This window comes from Sinocyclocheilus rhinocerous, unplaced genomic scaffold (genome assembly GCF_001515625.1).
Source record: "Sinocyclocheilus rhinocerous isolate Xijiao unplaced genomic scaffold, SAMN03320098_v1.1 scaffold562, whole genome shotgun sequence".
NCBI lineage: Eukaryota > Metazoa > Chordata > Actinopteri > Cypriniformes > Cyprinidae > Sinocyclocheilus > Sinocyclocheilus rhinocerous.
Genome location: NW_015641608.1, coordinates 2,053,069 through 2,070,094, shown reverse-complemented (window position 1 = coordinate 2,070,094; position 17,026 = coordinate 2,053,069). Strand labels below are relative to the sequence as shown.

The 17,026-nt window shown below is 37.6% G+C and overlaps 1 protein-coding gene across 1 annotated transcript in view; it reads left to right on the top strand.

The window, feature by feature from the left end:
• Positions 1-11,710: 11,710 nt before the first annotated feature.
• LOC107755269 (mitogen-activated protein kinase kinase kinase 7-like) overlaps positions 11,711-17,026 on the top strand; it is an 18,853-nt gene continuing 13,537 nt past the window's right edge. Inside the window, exons 1-6 of the mRNA XM_016572015.1 lie at positions 11,711-12,599; positions 12,995-13,105; positions 13,240-13,302; positions 13,352-13,397; positions 14,402-14,540; positions 16,622-16,669. Coding sequence (XP_016427501.1) covers positions 12,513-12,599; positions 12,995-13,105; positions 13,240-13,302; positions 13,352-13,397; positions 14,402-14,540; positions 16,622-16,669 — 494 coding nt within the window. The 5' untranslated portion in view covers positions 11,711-12,512. The remainder of the gene's footprint in view (positions 12,600-12,994; positions 13,106-13,239; positions 13,303-13,351; positions 13,398-14,401; positions 14,541-16,621; positions 16,670-17,026) is intronic.

Here is a 17,026-nt window from a genome sequence, read left to right as displayed (position 1 = left end):
TCAAGCTAATTAAATTGGCAAAGAAGAAATGAGGGTAAAGAGAAGAAAGGGCGAGAGAGATTTAGAGACTTTAGCATTTTAGTGAGATTGTGCCTCGCGGCGGCTTGTGCTGTGTATTGGCATTTTAAAACTGAGAATTATGCCAGCCATTTGAAACAAGTAAATTAGAGAAAGCCCATCGCAAAACACCACCATCCAGCACCGAGGCCTTCACCGCACGTTGCGAAACGATAAAACCGAGGATCTATAAAGCGTGTGACTTCCGAACAGGGTGGATCTCTGCTAAATACCTGTCATGCATTTTTCAAAAGCAAATAGAGCACAGTAGCTCAATCGATTTGCTCTTTGCTCAGTTATCACAGTCATGTTTCTCCATGTTTGAAAGGGAGACGTAATATATTGACTTTGTTACAGACTCCGCGTGCTGCCGATCTGACAGCTTCTTCTCAAGCGGCTGATTTATGGCTTGTGCAAATAGGGGGGAAATTCACATTACACCGGCCGCACTGGGAATGATGCATCTGGGTGAAGAACAAAAATAAGCAGTTCTGAATTACGCTCGGGCCGCCCGAACATTGGCTTTCCCTTTCTTTGACCTCTGTTTGGCAGTTTTGCTGATGTGTAAGCTGGTGCTGGCAGGTATAAATGAATCTCAATTTCCTTTATTAATTTTCCATGTCACTACAAACTTGTTTCTGAAGAGACCTCTCCAGGCGTTTATGCTTGGTGGAGTCGAAAGTATATTACAAGGTTCTACATGAGTAATTTTTGAGCGGGGTGAGCTATCGCTTTAAACAATGGTTTTCTGAGCTCCCTACCTTTTTCTGTTCCAAAATCAACAGCAAATCAGCATTTTAAAATAATTTCTGAAGGATCACATGACACTGAAGAATGGAATAATTAAACGGTTATTTTAAATTGTAATAACATTTCACAATATTACTGTTTTTCTTTCTAAGACATTAAAAAAAATCTTGCCGGCCCTAAACAGCAGTGTACATGCCGGTTAAACTGCAGTACCTCAAATTTTTTACAGCAATTATGGTTACTCTAATTATGAGCGTAATCACATTAACATAATTACAGTATTCTGCTTGCACAAGCTTCAACTTAATCATAGTATTTCCTTAATCGCATTCTAAGAGCCCATGTAAACGTATCCACTTTCAGGTGTGCTTTCTTCATCAGATGATGAGTTTATGTATATTCAACAGATGTTTTGCGTGTCCGCACATATGGCCGTGCGCTGTGCACCTGCATCTAGAAGCATCCAGTGTCACGCCTGCCTCCTTCGAGGGTTTTGTTAGCATCTGGTGTCAAACATGCTAACTGACTTTCATACTCAAACCGTTTGCGCATTTTAATCTAGGTGCAATACAAACACACCTGTTTACAAACAAAGAAATAAACGAGCTTAAGATAAGCATCCCTAGCGTTAGCCTCTGGCATCTGACGAGAAAATGCAGCGTGTGAGTGAGTGAGCGAAAAAGAGAGAGAGAGAGAGAGAGAAAGAGACAGGAGGAGAATAGCTTTATTTGAGATATGATGGCATGTGTCTCTCAAGCAAGCAGACTGCTCATTACAGGCACTTTCTTTGACTGGCTGCTCAGATGTCAGCTGTCACAGTTCATCATGGTGTGCTGAGGTGAAGAAAAAACAAACAGCTGCCATCTCTCCCTTGGCAGGAACCATGCAGGTAAACACTGAATAATAGTCAATTCCCCTTCACTGGTGTGAGACTCCACAGATCCAAATACCTCCACACTGCATTGACTCCATTATTTTAAGAAATGAAATGCTTTTCAGAGAGGGAAAAAATCAAGCGGTAAGCGGTCCCTCGGCACAGCAGTGCAGTTCTGAACGGAAACTAAGCTTTTCCTCAAAATGGTGGACGACAAATGTGAGGAAATGAGGAATCACTATATGCATTTAAACATTGTCTTAGAGAAGAAGTCTTTGGTTATCCTGCTGGGGATCCGCCAAACCATTATATGGAAAAATTTTTTTAAAACAATATTAAATTTCATTACACCAAATACACAAAATAATGTTCTTTTTAGCAGCATCATATGATCCCTTTAAGTTAACTTCAACCACTGCTAACAATAAAAAGCTTAAGTTCAGCTAAATGCTTCATTGCCCCTCTCATATTAAAATGCATTCAATGTACTGTACAAGTATTCCTCCAGTATACACTCAATAATGATTATTTTTAATGATCTGCAATGTAAGCATCATAACATACGTATGTAGTGCATATATTTAAAGGCCAGGCTTAAACTGCAACACTACACTTTTTTGTCACGCAAGATCCTATCCCAGTTTCTCAATGCCTAACCAAAGGCTAACTGAAAACAGAAAAGGAAATATTTATTTTGACATTTGTAAGCCTCAGCATAGTATAATGTGAATATGTGATATGTAATAAAAAGAATACCGTTCAAAAGTTTAGTGTTTGTACGATTTTTTCAAAGTTTTTGAAAGAAATCTCTTATGCTCACTAAGTTTGCGTTTATTTGATCTAATATACAGTAATATTGTCAAATATTATTACAATTTAAAATAACTGTTCTCTATTTGAATATAGAATTTACATTTTAAAATGTAATTTATTCTTGTGATGCAAAGCTGATCTTTCAGAAGTCATTACTCCAGTCTTTAGTGTCTCGTGGTCCTTCAGAAATCATTCTTATATGTTGATCTGCTGCTTAAGAAACATTTCTTGATGAAAACATTTGGTAAACATTTTTTGGGGAAACCATGATATCTTGATGAATAGAAAATTCAAAAGAACACCATTTATTTGAAACAGAAATCTTTTAAACATTATAAAGCTCCTAACTACAAAATTTGATAAATTTCATGTGTCCTTGCTGAATAAAAGTACTAAATTCTTTCAAAAGAAAAAAATCTTTTGAACAGTAGTGTGTATTTTCATGTTTAAGAATAAGCGATTTTCAAACATCAAATAAAATACCAATAAAAAGTTGTGAGGAGGATAGGATCTTGTGTGATACCTGCTCTCCTCCGAGGTCTCCTTGGCCTAAAAAAGGCTGAAAACCTTCATTATGGCATTTATGTGCTCAACCAAAAAAAAACAAAAAAAAGCTAGAAGTAGAATAAATCAGAGCCTTTATATCACGTCCCAGCTGACAATCTTAGAAACAACCTTCAAACTCAGTCCTGTCTGACAGAAAACAGCCTGATTCCCATTGGTCACACCCAAACACCAAAGGCCAAGCTTTATCTCCAATACGTTAAACTCAGTGGTCAGCTGTGTAGCGTCTGGACCAATCAAACACACAATATATATTTTGTTAGCTATATTTAACAAATACTCTGTAACACCCCTCAGTTAACAAGCCATTTGAGGACCTATGGACCCTTCCCCCGAAATGCGTAACACCCCAGGAAGCCGAACAGGCCCCTGGTTCCATGGCAACCAACGCTGATATCACTGGATTTATAGTTAATTATAACTAGTTATGATTAATTATTCATATTTCCCCATGAGCTGATTCATTACAGCTGTATGGACTGAGAGCTAACAGGGTGGTCCTAATCCCACCAAATCCCCAGTTTCCTCCACACCTGACCCAGTGGCATTGAAGAGATATGAGCTGTCCTACTCTGCACTGATGTCTTCAGCCATATCCTGCCCCATAGAAAGCTCCTCTTAAAATCTCCTTTGAGTCGCCTGCCTTTTTTATCACTCCAATCCTCTACAGAAAGAAGGAGAGGAGATAGCAGGAGGAATAATCACAAATAACAAGAATGTCCTTGATCCCTGTCTGTCTGGTGCAGCAAACAGCCTATGGAGTATGAGAGGGCTCTTCCCCTCTCTCTTTCCCTCATAGCAGGGGGTTCTGCAGCAGATGCAGACATTAACCGACAGACTCTCCTTTATCCAGAGAAGCCAGACACGACTCTCCTCTCCTTCTCTCCACACTTCTTTTTATTGCAGCTTTTCTCCGGTGAGTGCTCTTACCCTCATTTACGAATGCTCCTCTCTTCTCATCACAGAAATGGGCCATTGCCTGGATAAAGTGCCAGTGACCACAAAATCTGAGGCCTTGGCAGAAGGACGCATTTCGGGCCACTCTGACTCCGATGCGCCCGGGATTGACGGACAGCATAATGAGGGAGAAAGATGGTCACAGAGAAAGGCAGAAAGTGGCACATTAGTGCTTGGATTTTTGTCTTCCATTTCTTCACACTGACGAATTTCACACAGGCATGTTTTGAAGATATTTTGGATAGGTTTCATTAGTGTATGGTCAGTATTTAAAGGGATAGTCCAGGAATTATGTCGTTATTTACACACCCTCATTTTGTTCCGACACTAAAGAACATCTGAAGAAGATGTTTTTTTCCATAAAATGAAAGTTAATGGTGTCCAACAGTTTCAAGCTATAAACAGGACTTAAGTGTATTATAAAGTAATCCACAAAACTCCAGTGGTTTAATCCAAGTCTTCTGAAGTGATTTGATAAACAGTGAAATTTAATAGTTATTCATTCTCAAATCAAATCAAAACATTGATCAACTATAAATAGCCTAAATCAAACATGGCGACATGTCAGTAACATCAAACCTCACAGAGTTTAACAGTGCCAGTCCACTTTTTCAACGACTTTTTTTTTTTGCATGATTTTCTTTTTCTAATCACAGCTGGAGATTTTTTTCAGAAAAAATGGGTAGAATACTGCTGTTAAACATGGTTATTTAAAAATAAGTTGAAATAACGCAGGCTGATGGCTTTAACAAAAGCATATACTCCTGATCTGTAGCTCACAGTAACCCTGTCTTTAAAGGTTTATAAGTTATCGTTAATAATCAGTTCCCCTTTGGAGAAAATGAATGGGTTTTCACTTCCAGAAACTGGCTGTTGCACTGTGTTGGTTCTTTTGTGTCAATGTCATGAGGGCATCACCAGTAAGGCTTCAGGAGACTTTGATTAAACCATCAAAGTTGGATTGATTACTTTTGCGCTACTTTTATGTCCTTGAAATTCTGGACCCTGTTTACTTACATTGTATGGACAAAAACAGCTGAAATGTGTGTTCTGCAGAAGAAAGAAGCCCAAAAGAAAGAATTTTAATTTTGGCTGAAATATTCCTTTAATTAGTTATTCTAGAAATCACAGCAAATTCTGAGCCACACAGAGTCAGAGAGGTTGGGCAAGTGCCTCGGCCACAAATCGTTTTATTCGAAGCTACTGCAGCCCTTATGCTACAATCACAATGAGTCATTTATTCAGAGACGGTGTGACCCTGAAAAAAGAGAATGGCTGACCTCGGGGTCCCAAAAAAGCGAGTGTTTACTGGGCTGAATCCCTTGGAGACTGCTTTAAAGAGCTAATCTACTGCTCTGGACACCGTCCACATGGCATAAATCACTTTTTTAAATGATTGATTCTCTTTGAAATAAGATGTAGGCACTGCATAACAAATGGAGTGAAGCTAAGACAGAAAATAAGCAAAAGTGTGTCATAAAGAACAGAACACCGTGACTCGCAGATATTCAGCAGGCCTCTTTCTGTAGCACTGCTGATAATGGTAAAGCTCTGGCCCCTAGAGCTCATTACCAGACAAATACCGTTCCTTTGGTGCACAGCGTTCGTCTATATTCATGCTCTCATGAGATCATTATTATTTTGTTCATTTTTGCACTTTTCCATTGCATCATTATGAGGTAGAGTTGCAGGACTTATACCTTGGTTTCTCGAATGCAAATGTTTAGCCTTTGGCTATAAATTCCAATGAAAATTCTCCATTAAAGGGTAGATTTAGTCTGCAAGGTTGTTGTTTTTGAAGATAAATGTAATTACACTTTAGCCAATTTTACATCACTTATTTCCTGAGAGAAAACATTTTGCGCTTAATAATGTTTCTTTTTTACCACGGACTGCTGTGAAATTCACATGACAACGTTGCGTCAGATAAGAAGTGGTACTCGCTCCATTTTTTCAGATAAAAAGATTTGAGATAGTCATAAACCAGGGCACTTAAGGATAATGCTCTCATCTACTTATATGAATCTTTTAAAGATTAATAACGTCTGACACCTTTGATAGAAAGCCCTGATTCTAAAGTGGCGATGCAGCAGCCGCAACAGACAGAAAAGGTCATTCACTGCGCTTGTTTCCATCCTCTTTAAACTTTGACTGACAAATTATAACAGGAGTTAGAAATAGAGGTCTTATCGCTGGGATCTGCTTGGTCTGAGCGAGGCGCTGGCGTGCTGCGGTACAGTCTCGGCCCCTGATGACCCCCCTTCTCGCTTGGCACTACTTATCAAGCGCAATGTCCCCCAGCTCGGGTGGAACAATTCGGAAAGGTCAGTCTCAGCTGGTCCCCATGCTCAGCAGTTGGTCTCTTTGGCTGTGCAGCCAGGCTCCAGCTGAGAGCAGCTGCAGTAACTCTGTCACCCAACACCCTGCAGGGACGGCCGAGCTCAAATTATGCTTTACGAAGAGAGAACAGGCCATTTATTCAAATGCTGTTATGAGGCATTCAAATAGCTAAGTTCGGTGTGAAACAGCAATATCATGTATTAGGTGATATATCATCGTTTAGCTCACACTGTAAAAAAATTTCTTTCATAAAATAAATGTTTTGGTACCATTTTCTGCAGGCAACATTGCTACAACAGTACAGTAGATGTCGGCAATTGACTGTCTTTAGAAGTAAGTCATTTGAATCATTAATTCAATTGATTCTTTCAAAACATGACTCATTCAGGAGTTAAACAAGTGACTTTTTATTTGTGAATCACTGAATCATTCATTCAAGCAATTTGTTCAGAAGCACTGATTCATTCTGTAACAAAAAATGACTGCCTTTATGAGTAAGAAACTGAATAATTCACTCAGGAATTTAAAAAGAAAAACTATTCTTTAAGAATGAGTCACTGAATCATTCATTAAAACTATTCGTTCAAAAGCACTGACTCAATCAGGAACCAAAATGACTGCCTTTATGAATGAGAAAGTCCATAATTCAATCAACCGATGCGTTTGTAAATACTGATTCTCTAAGGAATTATAAAAGTGATTCTTTATGAATGACTCATTAATTCGTTCATTCTACAGATTCGTCCTTCAGGAACAAAAAAAATGACTGCCTTTATGAGTGAAAACCAAATTAAATCATGCACTCAAATGATTTGTTTATAAATTTCATGTTTATTCAAGAACAAATCATGAGGCTAAATTCAGAATACAGATGGCTTAATTTGACACTGTTTTGGATATATCAATTGTCTTTCATTGCGGATGCTTCATTGCGGATGCACAATGGATTGCAGGTAAATATTCGCCTCATCCAACGTTCTTTTTGTTTTCTGTCTAATAAAGTATCCTGTTATGGGAGTTCACCTGCTAAAAAAAAAAAACTCACACAAACATTTTAGTGTGCGAGTAATCTGTCCGAATAAATCTAAATGAATCACGCAACAATTTCAGAGATTTTTTACAAACTTCATCAAAAGAGTAATTAATTAATGAATTTGGTATCTGGTATCGCTAGTTCTGATTCTAAACAGCTGAAATATTTGCAGGTTCTTAGGTATATGATAATCTCCACCATCAGACAAGTATTTATAAGTAATATATTTTACTGAGGCTATTTCATTGGAGCTCGTGCACCAGTATAAACAACAACACCCCTGCCATCCTATGATTGGCCGGTCTGATATTGCATAGGGAGTTGGTGCTTCTTTTGAGTAAGTAATTACTTTGCGACTGTTAAAGCATGTTCTATGTAGTATGAATCTTTGTAGTATGAAAAAAAATCCGGATATACTACATTCATCATGTTATCATGTGGCCGTTCACAAATCCTCTCCCTTGGCCTCAAGTGTCCATTGGATGTGCACTTCAGAATCTCATCTGAAGTAGTAAAACATCCAGGTACTTAATTCAAACAGTACCTCTCTTCACATACTGTAGAGTACTTTAGTATGCAATTTCAGATGCAGCCACTTTGAGTGACTCAATGAATCATTCACTCAACCGATGCGCTCAAGAACAAAACCCCTCTACAGTATGCTGCTTGGAGAAGGCACAATGATTGATTTTTCTGTGGCTTCATTTAGAACTATTTTCATAGGCGAAACACCCTTGCAAGTGATTTAATATATTTAAAAAAGGAAAAACAACATTGACCAAAATACACTGTTTGTCAAAGACAATAATATTTGCACATGCAACATTTTTGATAACAGGCCATGTGCACATCAAACCACATTACAGATACAATGCGTTTATTTTGCTCTAGGCTTATGCTGTATAAAACGTATAAAATGCAGGAACAGCACTCAGTGAGCGTAGCAATTTCTCACAGGGCTCTTTTATGTGGGTGCTCACTGTTACAGCAGCAGCAGTAGACTAGTACTAATCAGCTTGTTGGGTTTATTCTTCAGCTGATTTATTTTAAGTGTCACATAAATCCAGAGCAAATGAATGGAGCATTTAGATAGAGTTAAAATTCTTTAACAAAATGACTGCACACAGTCCCGATGCTCTCTCTCTCTGTTTTGCTTGTCTGGCTGCAGCAGAGGGAATTGTTCTACTTACACAAAATGATCTGCATGAATATTTACCAAAAAAAGCCTTTTCTTGCCCCCCCTACCCCACACGCATACACACTCTTCCTACTCCAATTAAACATTGTTTGTCTTATTTGGGACATGGATATTCATAATGCCAAGCTTAAGAGCTTACGGCATCTAAAAAGCCATAAACGAAAGACAAATGTTTGTCAGCTGCAGAAACATTATGCAATCAATCAACTTATTAGAGGCAAAAGATTATTTCCACTTCAACAGAGTGCTGATACCGGCATAAGGAAATTAATGAATTTATTCTTATTGTATCACAGCAATGCATATGTACCTACGATGTGTTCTGTGGCTGCTTCAACACTTTATCATAGTGAAGGTAATGGAGCGCTTCCGCCTGGTGATGCAAACTCGATAGTGCACCAGTGCCACCATGTGGTGGGACGACAAATTCAAGGAGCTTGCTTTTCACTTCTTTCTGTTATTAGTCCTTCAAAGAAACCACCTATAGAGTTAGTAATAAAGCTCAAAATCGTGGCTGTGTTGATGGCAAAGTGCGCTGATGAACTCTCACCAAGGTTCTTGTTAGACAGAATGATGCCTGTTCCCACGCCTTACAAAATAACAAGCAGACGAGGGCAATGTTGTGTGTCTAAGGGCATTCTGGATGAAGACAACCTAGCAACACAAGGTAAGCAAATATCATCTGTTCAGAGCGCAGATCCCACACCATATGCCTACCCTTGTACTTGTCTCAGACGAACGTGGATGAGCATTCTAATGAGCCAGTTGGCTTTATCATTAAGCCTAATTATTACATGGGCATATAAATGGTACCTGTGTGCCACAATTCAATATATCCGCTCAGCTTAATTACTATCACTGCATCATCATAATGGCACTATGTTTAAGAGAACTGATTGCATTCATTAGTATGTACTGAAAAGTCTATTTTGGATATTTATGAGGAGTATTTGATTTTAGATCTATTTATTTAGTTCTGTATTCTTCTAAAAATGTCCATAAGAAAGTTTTTTTTTTTTTAATAACAGTTTTGCTGTTTATTTATTTGTTTTGCACTTTTGTGTCATAATTGTATATTTTATATTGTAATCTATCTTTAAATTATCAGGACATCTAAATTATATAAAAGAGACATAACTACATCACTGAAAAGTCTATATATTTTTATATTTATGAGAAGTTTTCTGTTTATTGATTTGGCTAAATATACAAAACCTCCATAAGAAAGGCCTTGAGAAGAAGTGTGAAGATTATTGTTTAGGGGAGACCGGAGCTAGTTGTCACAGGGGCTACATCTGCCTAACTAAGGGTTTGAATCAATATTTATTTATCTTTCATAATTGTTTCAATTTAGCTGAAATCCATTACAAAGAAGTGTATCTTGTTTTATTTTATTTTATTTTATTATTTCAGACATTACAGGTATGTGGCTATACACAAATTGTACACAAATCAATAATAAATATACCGAGAAATATTTAGGTAAAAAGTTTGACTACTAGCCCCGATCCCCCCCCCCACTTCCTGCCAGTATTACTATCCAAATTAAATGAAAGAGACAGACCTGCACCATTACTCGTTCCATGGAACCCACAGTGGAAATGATGTCACCAGTTCCCCAGAGAGGACAGCGCACCGCTGGAAAGGTTACTTCATCTCAGTAACCTTGTTTGCATATGAACGAATGTTGTTTATAGTTTTCCAGCAGTGTTTTTTTTATCCATTGATGAATAGGGATCATTTTCAGCTGTCATGAAATGATGGTTGAAATTCTGGATTTATATTTAGCTCACCGAGGGCATGTGACCAGGTTGCTCAGCAAATTTGATTTGTTGATCAGTTTGATGTCATTCCAGTTAATGACACAACACTGTACAAATAGACTTGGATGGGTATGGATCACAGATGCTTTTTAGACAGGTGTTAGTGCAAGTGACAACATGACTAAAAACATTTTAATGTACTGAATTCTTTAAAATCTCATTTTAGTGCAGCAATATGAAATTCTGGCTGTGGAAAATTTAAGCTAAATGTTCAGAGGTGTTTGAGACTTTGATATTGTCACTTACCTATACAATTATTTTCAAACAAGCCAGTAATTGAAGTCCAGCGGTGAGGTCTGATCAAACCATTTTCCCTATAGGAACCTATAGTCATAGACAAGAACCTCATTACTGACATTACTGGTAATGTAAAGTAACATTAAGTCAAATTAAGCCTCACAGTAGTTTACCACACCTTTTAATAATTTCTAGTTCTGTGTTTTTCCAGTGGTTGAATAAGTAGCAGATAAGGGCTGTTGCCAACCACTGACTCACAATGAGAGATCTTCATTATTTTGTTCTGAAGAAAAAAAAAGGTTTTAAACATCGCTGCTATATCCCGACAGAAGGAGAAGGAAATTGTTTATTTTATAAATATACCTCTTTTGTTAGGTTTCACCACTGTGCCATACATTTTGTTTACACTGTTAGAAATGGGGTTGTTACACTGGTAGTTGTATATGGGATGGGAAAAATAATAAGTTTTTACTTCATCACACTCCTTTTTATATATTTTGTAATGCATAACGTCTTATGGACGTGTTTTTTCTTTGGTGTTGAAACACGTTTGTTGTGTTTGTATATTTTGTTTTATATTGTGCTTTGTTCTAAATAAAAAAAGAGAAAAAAATAGATATTTATGAAATCTCGCAATAGTTAGCTTTTTCCACATTTCACCTGCTATGATTTTACATGTCACACATGCTATGATAGTTTTTTTATATTTCTACTATAATTTCAAGTAATTATGCTTATATTTTCTGTCACAACCCTGACATTTAATCTCTGTAACATTATTTTAGATATCGGTTTTACATTATCTAATGTGCTGTGGTGACAATGGAGTTGAAAATCAGTTTGGAAATGTATTCCTTCATGTAAGTAAATTCTACAAAGGTGAATGCTGCACAGATTAATAAATATATATTCCCTGTTTTGTCCCAATACTCGAGAAGTTTTACGTAAGATATGTATTGCTTAAATAAGAATTGTATTTCTTTTTTGTAGGCCTCCGAGCATGATGTTACCTGGTGCAGTAAAGATGCTACTCAGTAATGAAATTGATCCATTTTTTCCTCTCATTAGAAACACACCTCCAGACAAATATTATAACATAACGAATCCCCTTTTATAACGACTGGAAATGATTTTGGCAGGCCTTGCTTGACTCCAATCTTGGAGACGTTTCAGTTGGCATGGACTAGAGGGGGCACATTTCAAGAGAGCGCACACTTCCTGAAGCCTAAACAACCCCCGCAGAAAACAAGAAAAACAAACGAGCCCATGGAGGCGATAGCTGTAAAGTTGTAGCCCCTCGTCCGATGGCTCGGATGGTTTGTCCTGGTTAACGGGACACGTAAAAGCAGGTTTTATCGAGCGGCATCGTCGGGTACATAGAAAGGCCGATGTGCGGAGCGGCAGCGGCGGTGTGGAGTGAGCGCTGCGCGGAGGAGAGATCCATCGACCGGACCAGCACGAACCAACAAGCGGCCTAGCGCTAACACGCAACAGCCGGCGCTTTTATGTCGATAGGATACCCTTAAGTGTACTTCACAGAGACCCTAGGGCGTATTCCCCCCTTCTGAATGACAACACTTTTCCGTCGTTTGGCATGTCTGACATACTTTAATCTGGTTCGGAGCCTCTTAGCCGCCTGGCTAACGGATTAGATTGGCAGGTTAGCTCGTTTGCCGCTAAACACTTTTTTTAAGTGACTTATCATACACGTATATCTGTGTAATGCAGACTGTGTCGAGGGAAGAGGCTCTCCAGCTTCCGTTTTTATTCTGAAACCGTTCGGTTGTGAAGTCTGACGAGTTTTAGGACTGTAAAGTCTGTTGTTTGTGTATTAATGATCAACGTTAGCTGGCTAACGAGCTAGCGATGTCTATGTTCTCCGCCGAAATGCTGGAAACACCACCTGTGTACCCGTTTGAGGAGATAGACTATGCTGATATTGAGGTGGAAGAGGTGAGTGGCATGATAAGCAGGTGATAAAGTTAATAAACACACTGACAGGAGCGTGGAAATGTCCTGCAAACGCTCCCTCGATAGCTAATACTATCAGTGGGAGATTTGACATTGTATATTAGTATACATAACCTAATTTGGAACTTTATTTTTTTATGTTTTTCATAGTTTTTGTTGAGGCACACTGTGTTTGAAGTACTAATACGTGTGTTCTGTTGAATTATGCCTTTGCGGATTGTTTTATGAAACCCCTTTACACTGTTCTGGGTGTTATGTTTTCCTATGGACTCTTTTTTTTGTGTGCTAGGTTTGTTTTGAAAAGTTCTGCACTGCTGTGAGGTTGTGAATGTGTTCTTCCATTCAGTGTAATGTTCTCTTACATGTGTGTTGTGTAGGTGGTGGGCAGAGGGACATTTGGTGTTGTGTGCAAGGCCAAGTGGAAAGGTAGAGATGTGGCCATCAAGACTATAGAGAGTGAATCGGAGAGAAATGCCTTTATTGTTGAGGTACTATCATATTCTGTTTCACTTGTTCACATTAGTGACTAGTCAGAAACAATAAGTTGTGCATAAACAGACATTTGGTCTATTTTATTTCAAAAAAGCAATTGATTGAGTCTTCTGTATTCTCTCTTCTCCAGCTTCGCCAGTTGTCCCGTGTAAATCATCCCAACATTGTGAAACTGTATTTTTTTTTTTTTTTTGTTCTTGTGAAAAGAAACTTGAAACAAGGTTGCTGATATTTTACTGCAGGTATGTCTGGTGATGGAATATGCAGAGGGGGGTTCATTGTATAATGGTAAGTTTTTAGTAAATTATTTGCAACATTTTATTCACACAGTAGCATTACAAGATCTTTTGAAAACGTGCACAGAATTATTTATATCAAAAGCAGCTAGAAGGGTAGTAAATATCTAAAATCTTTTGTGAAAAGCGAAAAAAATCAATATTTGTCAAAATAAGTACTCTTATCATTCAAAAGTTTGGAGTTAATAAGGTTTTTTAAATATTTATGGATTAAATTGATCAAAAGTAACAGTAAAGACAAAAAAATAAATAAATAGTAAAAATATTTATTTAAAAAATGTATCATAAATAAATGCTGTTTCTTAGAAATGTATATTCATCAAATAATCTGTAAAACATTGTATAACATTCTCTACAAACATATTAAGCAACACAACTGTTTTCAACATTGGTAATAATAAGAAATGTTTCTTGAGCTCCAAATCAGCATATTAGAAAGATTTCTGAAGGATTATGTGACACTGAAGACGATTAATTACTGCTGAAAATTCAGCCTTGTCATGGCAGAAATAAAATACATTTAAAAATAGAATAGAATAGAAAAGTTATTTTAAATTGTAATAATATTTCACAATATTACGTTTTTTACTGTATTTTTAATAAATTCAGCCATGGTAAGCATGAGAGACTTCTTTCAAAAGAAAGAACCGACCCCAAACTTATGAATGGTAGAGTATGGTTATCAATCAGGGGATCGGGTCCCACTAGGGGTCTTGTGATGTGAAAAATACTCTTTGGCGTTTATATACAAATTTGCATACATGCTCAAAGAATCACAAGAGATTCTGTTATGCAGTATTTTTCGTGGTACAGTTTTACATGTCCTTTACCTAAATATTTCAAAAATAGTTAGTGCTCCCTAACCCCGGGCCTATAGTAATAGCAACTGCTAAAGTTCTTCTCAGTGTCCAAGCACATGAGGCTGTTCCACAACTGAGTGAGTGAATGTTTTAGCGTGTATGTGTACTTGTGTTTATGACTATTCTGTGTTGACAGTGCTGCACGGTGCAGAGCCCCTTCCTCACTACACTGCATCTCACGCCATGAGCTGGTGCCTGCAGTGTTCTCAGGGGGTCTCTTATCTCCACGGCATGAAACCAAAGGCTCTCATTCACAGGGACCTCAAACCTCCCAAGTATGCACCTCCATCATTTCTCTCTCATTACACTGTCTTGCATCATGACAGTGGAAAACACTGAAAATTCCTTTTTCTCCTCACCTGTATGCTTGTTACAGGGATTAAAGTTCTCCGTCGCTACGACGGATTTCCGTTAATTGCAGCGAGTCTACGACGGATTTCCGTCAATTGGAAAAAATGAGGGGAAAAGAAACATTTAGCGCTTTGTTGTTGTTGTTGTTCTGCCGGCCGGCACACCAAAAATCATCCCCGCCACGGCTGCAGCTTCTCAGTGACAACATAGTGATGCCGCTCGCATCATTCACAGTCGGGTTATTAGCAGAGAACACAGAGCAGAACTTGAATTTCGGCGCGGGATTGCGGCTATTAATAACAATTCTACTCATTCCCGCAGGTTCCGCTTATAACACGATAGATGACGGAATGTATCATTTGCACGTGCTTTCGAGTCTTAAGAACTCACTCGCGCGCTCTCATTTTCTGTGCGCCCACAGATCGCGATAAGGAGAGTGACAACTTTTAATAGTTATTAAGGGAGTTTGCAAATGTGATATTGATTTAATACAACAGTTCAAATTGTTTAAGTTTCATAATTTTAATTAATTAGACATGCGGTTTAGTTATGGCTGTGGAATGGGGTTTGGCTGAGGAAAAATTTTCAGTCAAAAGATTTTATTTTTGCTTTAACCCCTGTTGTTACAGTTCTAGTTCTTGTTGTGTAAGGTCTCCGTGTCCATAAAGATTTGTTTTTGCTATTATTCAAGGGTCTTAAACACACCTGATTACATTGAGTCTTGCCTGACCACTTGTGATCAAATCACCTGAGATTAATACCAGGTGTAAACAGACCGTTTGTTTTCACTCTACATGTGTTGATGTGTTGTTGTTTTTTACTGTAATGGAAACGTTACTGGATCATTCAGGGCTGCCATTAATCATAAATGCTGTCCGGTCCAGGTGTCAAGAGGGTGTATGTTCTGGAGTCTTATGCTGCATCACTTACATCATGGCAGCTAATGGTGTTGTCCAGGCCAGGGCTGGTTATTTATGAGGCTCTGTCAAGCCCTGGCAGCACACCATGGAAATGGTCAGCTGGCTTCTCTCCCAGACACTGAGAATGAAGTTCTCGGGAAGAACTGGGTTATTACTAACATTTGATATATTACAGCTCACTAAAGCTGGCATCAAAACTCCATGAACCGTTCAGAAGTGCTTAGACTGCGTTTAATAGGACTAAAGCACAGTTGGTGACTTGTTAACTGCCATCTGTATACCTCCATTTCTACTCAAAATATTGTAGCAGTTTCTAATTGAAGTGTATTTTAAAAATATGTGGTTAATCTTAAATGGAAAGTTTGGGGTGAGAACAAATTATTATTATTATTTTATTATTTATTTATTTTTTTTACTTTCTGGTCAACTGAGATATGAAATGTTTCTTGAGCACAAATCAGCATAATAGAAGGTTTCTGAAGGATCATGTGATGCTGATGATTTGGGTAATAAATGCTGAAAATCACAGGAACAACACAGAAACAACAATATAAATTTTAAGTATATATTCAAACAAAACCGTTATTTTAAGTTGTATTAATAATTCACAGAATTACTGTTTTTACTGTGTTTTTGATCAAATAAATTCAGCTGTGGTGAGCATATTTTAAGAGAGGTTTCTTTCATAAAACAAAAAAAATCTAACCAACCCCAAATATTTTAACTAGAGGGTATGTATTCTGTTAATGATAATTAATGATTTTTCCAAAGCAACTTACAAATTAGGGGAATTGCAAGAAATGTATAATATAAAAGCCAACAATATTAACAATGCCAGAAAATAAAGATGTTAGTAATCAGGTTGCACACTTTATTGCAACTGGCATTGCAATGAATGGGAATGCACACAACTGAATAGACTAATAAGCAAAAAAAAAAAAGTTGCAGAATTGGAGAATCTGAGACCACTTTTGCCATAGTATTCCCATGATGCCTAAAAATGCTCTCTGTGAGTTCGCTAAATGTTTTTCTTCTTCCTGGAGATATCTCTGTTTATATCTTTTGTATATTTTTTTTGCTCCTAGTCTGCTCCTGGTTGCTGGAGGTACTGTGCTGAAGATCTGTGATAAAGGGCCGACAAGATAAAGGCTCCCCCACCCAGGATGGCAGAAAATGAGCTTATGGGAAATAGCTTTCATTCTTTGTTGTATGGTACCATTTGCATCAATAATATTTTGGGCAGCTCGATGCAAACGTCAACCATACCATACAATAATTAATTATTTACCAAAGGAGCCGGACCCCTTGAAAATACTTTTAGTTCTATATTTTACTGTACTTAACATCTATAATTGTTCAAATTAAATATGATAAATGTACGGAAATTGTTCATCTACTACAGAAAATAATATGAAATATGTATATTCTTTAAGTATTGGTTGATGGATAATGCAATTGAGTGGGCTTTGGTAAGATTTATACTTTATATA